The 9,045-nt window shown below is 37.8% G+C and overlaps 1 protein-coding gene across 1 annotated transcript; it reads right to left on the bottom strand.

The window, feature by feature from the left end:
* Positions 1-3,275: 3,275 nt before the first annotated feature.
* Positions 3,276-6,133, bottom strand: LOC306848828 (coenzyme Q-binding protein COQ10 homolog, mitochondrial-like). Its single transcript, XM_079383580.1, has 5 exons — positions 5,909-6,133; positions 4,878-5,030; positions 4,584-4,776; positions 4,319-4,420; positions 3,276-3,823 (listed from the first exon to the last, which is right to left on the bottom strand). The coding sequence occupies exons 1-5, from the start codon at positions 6,004-6,006 to the stop codon at positions 3,665-3,667; spliced, it is 705 nt and encodes a 234-aa protein (XP_079239706.1). The 5' UTR covers positions 6,007-6,133; the 3' UTR covers positions 3,276-3,664.
* Between the last annotated feature and the right edge of the window lie 2,912 nt (positions 6,134-9,045).

Here is a 9,045-nt window from a genome sequence, read left to right as displayed (position 1 = left end):
GTAAATGATGGCCGCTGAGTCAGAGGAGATGTCACTAGTCACGGAGAGATGTCAGCAGCAATGCCAGCTAAATTGTCTGTCTGCAAATATAACAGGTATATTATGCATTCTTTAATAATCCTTTTGCAGTAAAAACTTATCTGTATTGCTGTTCTATATTCCATAACATTGAGAAATGCAATAGCAGTAAAGGTTTGTGTGCTGTATCATGCAAGGTCAGGAGGTAGTGTGTGTTCAAAACAGAGTGAGACGTGCAGTCAGTGCATCTGTCCTTGCATGTCACAGGATCAGGGTACACTGTTGACCTGCAACTATCTAAGGCCAAGAACATGATGAGCACCCTGAGTCTACCCCAGGACAAGCCCAAAATAAGATCAAATGTTGGCCACGGATAGAGATTATGAACCCTAGGGATGGTATAAAGACACCTAGCATGATAACTGAGCTGTGTGTGTGTGAGAAGATTCTGAGGCGCTGTGCCTGCACACATATTACTTCATGCGTTTGCAAAAATACGTCTTAGTTGGAAATGCATGAAACATCTGAAATCAGTATTTTTCTTATGCCACATTAAATGCAAGCATTAGAATGACAGATTTAAGTGCTTCAAACTCTGTTCTTTATTTATCTTGAAATAAATCGAAAGCATGCACACAATATATTATTATATGACCTCCAAGTTCGTTAAATAAGGTTTCTAAATTATCATGATCAAAACTTTCCTGAAAACTCTGATGATATGCCTGTCTGATAACAAATTTAAAGGGATAGTTGACCCAAAAATGAAAATTCTGTCATTAATTACTCGCCTTCATGTCGTTCCAAACCCAAGGCCTTTGTTCATCTTCCGAAATTAAGTTCTGGATCTGGGAACATTTCAGTTGTGTTGCTGTCTATGTAGGGTCAGAAAGCTCTTGGATTTCATAAAAAATATCTTAATTTGTTTTTGAGTTTGGAACGACATGACAGTGAGTAATTAATGACAGAATTTTCATTTTTGGGTCAACTATCCCTTTAAGACTTTTTAGTGTAAAATGTCCAAAAATGTCCTTTATGTTCTGGTACACACTTATTTTTATTGTGAAACCTTTAATTATTTTCAAGTAAAAGTTAAGTAAACTTAAGAATAACATAAACTAAACCCATGTTAAAATATGAGTGTTGAGAAATGTTTATTTGTGCATCTATCAATCATCACTGTATTGCATTGCATTATATTTTGCCCCAAAGAAAAACAAAACAAAATGCTTGGTTTTATGAATACTGCTAAGAAAAATATTAATGTTTTGATATTTATATGCAATTTTTTAGTCTACCATATTCTTATAAAGATCTTATTGATTACATTACAAGCTGTCAGAATTTTCTTACTTTTTGATCATATAGCCTAAATATCATCAATTCTCAGTTTGGGCCTCTGAATAAAACTTCTCGGAGTATAACTCCATATTTTCCTTTGGCATACTAAATGAGCCATAAAAATTGATGTGCCATAATACGCAACAAAGAACCCATATGCAAACTTTATTTATTCATAAGCGTTTGTCTAAATGTTTAATAAACTAGATAAAGTAACACACTAAATGTATATTTAATTATTGTATCCTATGTCAGGCTTTACAGGGTTAGAGACCTTGAACATTTTGGCTATGGAGAAGAATGCTGACTCAAATCATTGAGGACCGGTGTGCCAATACTTTCCTAACAGATTGAGAGCAATAGAGGGTTTTGGAGTAACCCAAATCATATCAAGATACACAGAATATCATACATTTTTGACTTCGACCAGAAACCAACCTTAATGCCCTAGCAACAACAGCAACATGCTAATAACCATTTATAACACAACTTGGTATTATGGTTGTGAGGTTGCACAGGGAAGAACCTTAAGCTAATGATACGTGGTGCAACTTTTTGAGCAATTTTGTGGGGCAACTTTTTTGAGCAATTTTGTGGGGCAACTTTCCCACTGAGAATGGGGAACAAATTTCTATCTGGATACTTTAGATCGGTCGTGGGCCCTGTGTCTCACCTAGTTGCCCATTGACAGCAACATTGCCCAAAAAGTTGCCCCATCTATCATCAGCCTTACATTTTCTTCAGAAAGTGTAAAGCTCTAAATTTCAAACAACTGATATGAAATTATATTTACTTCACACAATCTGGATGGTTGAATATGTCAATGCTGCTTGAACCACACAGAGAAAAATGCACAGCCTGAACTAGACATGAGCTGCATGATCCTAACTGAATTACTCTGCAGTCTGCGCCAGACAGCATCCTGGGATGCCACATGATATATTATTTTGATATTTGATTCATACCGTATTTGTTGTGCAATCTGTGTGCAGTATTATACAATTTTGAAGTACAGGACAAATTAGTTAAGAGATATAGGCTGATTTATCTTGTAACTCAGGAGTTTGCAGAGAACATAAGAGCTGAACACTGAGTTACAATGTGATGTGTATATAGACAGAACAACAAACTGTCAATCTGGATCTTGTTGGACACATTTGCTGTCAGGGTGTGTGTAAGAAAATCTCTTTAAAGAAAATATTCTCACCTCTGGTGTCTTAAGGATGTGGTCTCAGCTAATCTGTGATCGGCCAGCACTGAAGAAACAGGAAAAGAATTGTCTGTTTAGACAGAAAGCGGTGTGGTCTCTGCTGGCAGCCGTGGTTTATATAAGTGATCCAGAAATCACATGAGTTTCTTGAAACGGCTTCAAGACTTCACACTGAAGGGGCATTTTGAATGTGATACTGTGAGGCTCATACACATAATGCCAATATAACGTGTAAAATAGTTGCTCTCATTGAAATGTAAGAAGCATAGTGTACTGTATCAGATCATTTGCAAGACTGAAGAGTTTGGCATATTGTGACTGTGGATAATATTGAATACCAGCAAGTGACATAACACCTGAATGAAAGAAAGGACACACCTCATGAAAGAAAGGACACACCTCACAAAAGAACATAAAGTATTAGGTCCTGGAGCTTTTGTATATGAAAATTGTGTCCTCTCGCATCGCAACACTTTATGAAGAAAACCATATTATGGGATGGGTATGGTAAGAAGTAGAGCTTTAAAATGAACCTATTAAAGAAATCAACTGTGTTTCTTAAAATCTCTAAGATTTTAATGTTCATTCTTATACCCCTTTGTTATAACCCAAGGTTGGTTTGTTTGTTTTCTTCCTTTTTTTTAGATTTTTTGTTTGGATGATTAGTGTTTGTGTGGTTCTGACAAATCAGGACAAAAACAGTCTTAAGAAAATATATTATTGTTTTATTACAAGTCAGGAAAAAGTGCACTCAATAACAATTTAGAGATGATTTTGTTTCCCTTTGGTCAACCTTGTGAATATAATGATCATAAATATGAAAAAGCATCTATCCTCAACACTTTTTACTGCAATCATCTTCCTCTTTCACTACACAGATGATATATAAATTATACACACACATCATCACAATAAATTAAATCTCTTTTTATTTAAATAAATAGGCTTCTCAAATGTGTTTTTTCAGCAAAAACATGTGCTGGCATTAACACTCCAAAATCCAACTGGATTTAAAAAAGAGGAGCTGTTCTTCTCCAGAACATTTTAACAATGTTTGTGGTTATGTATGTCCTTGTGTCCATTTTAACAAAGTTTTCAAGATGGTCTTCTGAGTGAAGTCTTCTGTCGATGAACTCCGATGCCATAAAGTTTGGTTGCTCGCGTCTCGAAAGCGTTGACCATCTGTTTGACCACCTCATCAAAAAATACTGTCACTAATTGTGAGTGGAGCAGGGATTTGAACTCAAATGACACCTAGAGAGGGAAAACACAGATATAGATAAAATTAGCACATATTTTAGCTTATTTGTGTGCAGTGTGATGTGAAATAGTGAGCTTTGATGCTAAAGTTCAGCTGCGGTTCTTTGTACTGCTAACATTCATTCATGTTTTAGTCTTCATTCTTTTTAATCAATGGGTCCTTTAATCTCCCAAATCCCTGTCTCCTTCCTGTGATGTCCATCGCACCATGTCTAATCTGGTGACACTTAGGTTGCACAGTTCCCTCCAGCAAAGGAATAGTTATCATGCCTGTCTTCGCTACTGGCTATTTAAGGAGAACCGGAAAGGCAACTCGCATGTGGTAAAAATAGCCACTAATCTGGTCTAATACCACTGCTCACTTTGATACAGGAATTATGGGATTAAACCACCAAAGAGGAGGAACACCAGTAAAAGAAGTGTCAAACTGTAGAATGTAGACTGTAATAGTGTGTGCGTGTCTCTGTATTTGCCGGTTGCACTACTTACAAAGAACTCTACATTGCAGGATTCAGTCTGGCCTGCAGCTCCAGGAGTAAATCGCCACAGTGTCTCAAGGTGATTAAAGAGCATCCTGTCTGTACACACCGCCTGAAACACAAGCGCATACTTCAGACAGACAGCCACTGACGGCTTACAAGGCCAGTATCTAAGCTGATGCGTGGACATGTTGAAGGCTTCGGACAAACATCAAATCAATACCACTTAATCTACATGAACTTTTAAAAATAACATCTTTTTGTTTTAGACTCACTCGGACTTGGTGGTTCGGGATGACTGTGACCTCAGAGGTGTAACGTTCGATGATCGGGGGGAACCCGATTTCGAGTTGAGCTCTCATGTCCCCATTTCGCCCCCTCGTTACCTTTGACTTCTTGCACCAAGGCACAAACTGCTGGTACTGGTCCACATGGGCAACAATGTTGTACATCTGCTCGATTGAATAACTGGAGGGAAAATCAACTTGTGTCAACAAGGATATTGCTAAATGAGAATGAACTTGTAGTTAAAGTGAAGATGGTTTTATGTTGCAGTGGTGTGTGCGTACCCAATGCTCCGGCTCTCTGAGTACTCCATTCTCCGCGTTATGAGAGGGGCTGACAAGTTAATGAAGCTCCGGGTGGGCACCATCTGAGAAGATGCTGAAGGAGGAGGTAAGCTTACTTGCCTTGTAGTTAAGATACAGCATGAGCTCAAATGTCTAAAAAAATTAAAATAGAAACAGAGGTTGTTATTACCTGACAAAAGCAGAATACCTACAGCCAGTCTTGTAATGTGTGTCTAAAGGGGGGCATCGTGCAACTTGCATGTTGACAGATTTGTTCACAACAAAGACGATGTGACGCAGTGTTTTTTGGAAATTTCTGTGTTGACCTGGTAAAATGACGCACTTTCTAGTAAACAGTAAATAGTAGCCGATCAATACAGGTAAACCCGTTTCACAGCTGTAGCCTATGGCACACGGCCAGAGGCCGCGCCAGCACCGCGTTATTCAAATGATGCACACGCTTCACGTTCCTTCAGAATTAAAAAAAGAAGAAGAATTCGAATCTTTTAAAATCAAAATTAACTTGGTGGATAAAAGCTTTATGTTATAGTTACGTTAAAGCATCGGGGATATTTGTCAGATCTTCTGGCTCTCTCTCGGTAATCTCCGCTCACAGCAGCTCTTTCAGTTTCACGGTCTCGTGATTTCTCACTCCCCTGTGAGTTATTTTACACCAGCACTAGCTGCTCTTCTGCTTTGTTCAACATTCCTACACAATTCACAACTACCTTCAACACAGTCGCTCAACTCGGCGGGTTTTCACCACTGCGACCATTTAAAATAAACGCTTAGGCTATATTCATTTACAGCTGTTGAACTAAACTGTAAAAGAAACTAAAAGCACCCAGCCATTTCCTGAACTAGTCAGTACGCCTTTGGTTGTTTGTTCAGGTATAATCGCCTAAATAATTTAACTATTTCGACTAATGATTTATTTAAGGGGTTTTTTTTTTCAGTCTCTCTCTCTCTGTTAGTAATATAGCCGTTTTATCAATAGCAAGTAAGTTACAGGCTGAGCGATGCGGTTGTACCTGTTGGTGCAGCTGGAGTTTCTCCTCATGACATCACACGACTGTCTTTCTGACATCTCCAGAGCCCGGACTAAAAGCGAAGTGGCCTTCTTTGCCATTTGTGCTGTTGGAAGCTTGTAAAATGGAGCTTTTCCGAAAAATCCCTGCGCAATGATAACTGTGTCAATGGCCGTAATAACCGGCGGCTCCGCTGGAACTGAACGATACTGCTGTGGCTTTACTATTAAGGGCAGAGCTGTAAAGTGACGCTCTGAGGGGAGGAGTTGAGAACCGGCTCTCACAGGTACTGAAGTTATTCACCTTGAGGTTTCACTGACTGTCTGGAACAAGGGGAATTATGCGCTTTAGGGCAGCGGTTCTCATTCCTTTGAATCCAAGGTCCCCTTTGTTCACAACAATATTAGAAGGCCCCATGACTTTTTAAGTTGGTCATGATGTAGTGAATAAGGCTTAAAGATGAGGATTTCTACCCAATATAGTTTAGCAGAAAAAAAACGTTATGTTAATAAAACCTATAACACCCATAGAGGTCGGCCTATGAGACCAAGAAATCACACTTTTAAAACTATAGGCTACCTCATATATCCAGGTTTTTCAAGAACATGGTGGGAGCCAGTTGCTGAAAAAGTGAAGAAAAAAAAAACACATACGAGAAGCTGTTTCACTCGGGTATATATTCTACTCTTAGAAGAAAAGGTTCTATCAGGCGCTACATATTTGGAACCCCTAAAAGGTTCTATATAATACCTTTCTATATATATCCATTTTGATGCTAACTCTCCTTGCGATGATTAGGCTTGACATCCTAAGATGGGGATACAAGTCAGAGAAACATTTATTAGATCTATGAGAGTATAGTACAGCAGGATCTCTCTCAATTAAATCAAATCTTAAAACTTACTTGAATTAGAGAGGAGTGTGGTGTTTTCATCTGAATGTTGATGAACAAACAAGTAATGCTGCACTCCAGAGTCCAGACCTGCAGTGAGAGTGCAAAATAGTTATTTATTTATCTATCTATCATAAGAACCTGCATGATAAAAGGTGGGGGGAAAAAGATATCAGTAACTTCAGATTAGCTGATTGATCAGTTTCAGTTGCTGTGAGGAAAAAGAAATAATGTACCTTTTGTGTTATTGTTTTGCAGCAGGTTGGTCATGTTTCCTCTGACTTCCACTTTTCAACACTTTGATAAGCTGGTGGTGTTCTTCTTGGTTTGAATTCATGTTTATACATTTACATTTATTCATTTAGCTGACGCTTTTATCCAAAGCGACTTACAATTGCTATATATGTCAGAGGTCGCACGCCTCTGGAGCAACTAGGGGTTAAGTGTCTTACTCAGGGACACATTGGTGTCTCACAGTGGATTCGAACCCGGGTCTCTCACACCAAAGGCATGTGTCTTATCCACTGCCATCACCACTTTATAGGCAGTCTGACGGTGATTTGACTGAAACTTTGTTTCATCTTTTCCTATAACGTTACGTATAGGTCCAATACAATCTACAGGGCAAAAAAAAATAAATTACATAACATGAACTGAGTGACTGAAATGTGCCGCTGTGCAGACGGGACAAAATTGATCAGCACATAGATACACGGTCAAGTTGTATGCTGTTTATGTCAAAGATCATTTTATGCATCTGTTTGGAGGGATGAGTTATAAGAATAGCCTTTTAGAATCTAAATGAAATACTGAAACTCAATATGAGCATGTTGCTTGTCAATAAAAGAGCTGCAGGGCATCTTACATGACATTTGATAACTAGAACTTGCAATCATGTTGGTGTGCTGATTAAATAGAAGACTAGCGTGCACCTATTAATAAACAGATCAAACTGTCCAGATTGCTATACACTGCTAAAACACATATAGACTATTTCTACCAGATCAGTTTGTTGGTATAATAATAGGTTGATTCAGTGCAGATGTAAATTTTAAGTTTATTTTTTTTGGAATAAAGGTGTCAAAGTGAAATTGAAATAAAAGCACAAATATAATAATTTAGTAGTATTAGTATAATAATTTTAAACAGCCTAATGTGTAAATATACATAAAGTATAGTTTAGCCCAAAGAACCCTTTTGTGCCAAAAAGGGTTCTTTCTCCTTATATAGAACCTTTTTGGCATAAAGGGTTCTTTGGAGTTGAGTATAGAACCCTAGGGTTCTATATAGAACCCCAAAGAACCTTTTTTCTAAGAGTGATATGGATGAAAAGGCAATAACAATTTCCATTTCATGCCGACTTTAAATCATTATAATTAAATAATCATTTTAAATCATTTTAAGTCACTCTGAGGACCTCGTGGACGTTACTGGGGCCCCTGGTTAAGAATATGTCATCCTACAGCCATAGTTTTCTTTTCTTTTCTTTTCTTTTCTTTTCTTTTCAAACATTTATACTTTAAAATCCATTTAATAACTTAATGATTTAATGTGGTGTGTAAGTATCAAGTAAAATATTTTATTTGCTCCATGTAAGCGCATGTATGTACAAAAACATCATATACGGCATTAAAGGTTTATTATTATTATTACAACAAATAAGATAATCATGAGTTGTCTTGGAAATCAAGTCATGAGGGTCAAGAACATTGCTTCCTGCAGGTAGGTTATGCCACACTATTTTTTGAGTTGTCCTTAATGTTAATCTATTAATAGATTATGCCAAAATACTTGTTCCTACACTCTTTATTTCAATAATTTCAGCCTTTAAGTAAGATTTCATTCTCTTTCACAGGCAACAGGGTTAAGGAATCCTTTCAAATGTTAAACATCTGGATGAGAGGAATTGTGTGCTTCTGTCCGAGCCTGACCCAGCATGTCATAAACCCATAAAGAGGAACAGGAATAATCCAGTCAGTAAGTCACCGCAGTGATTGGCTGCTGGAATTAAGGTGATGCCACAGAGGGGCTTAAATGTTAACTTTTCATTCAGTACAGGACTGCAAAACGCAACCCATTTCTGTTGTGTATTAACTGGAACATCAGCCATGACGTTGAAAGAATGGTCTTGATGTAGAAAATGTGCACTCTCGCAGTCAGATCAAAGTCCACAATTTCAGGTGAGCTGGCGCCGCGGTACACATGCCAAACATATATATATTCAGTGATACACCTGTACTTTATAACG

Source organism: Barbus barbus (assembly GCF_936440315.1).
Source record: "Barbus barbus genome assembly, chromosome: 3".
NCBI lineage: Eukaryota > Metazoa > Chordata > Actinopteri > Cypriniformes > Cyprinidae > Barbus > Barbus barbus.
Note: the sequence above shows the minus strand (reverse complement) of the source record. Positions and strands in the feature narration are given on the sequence as shown.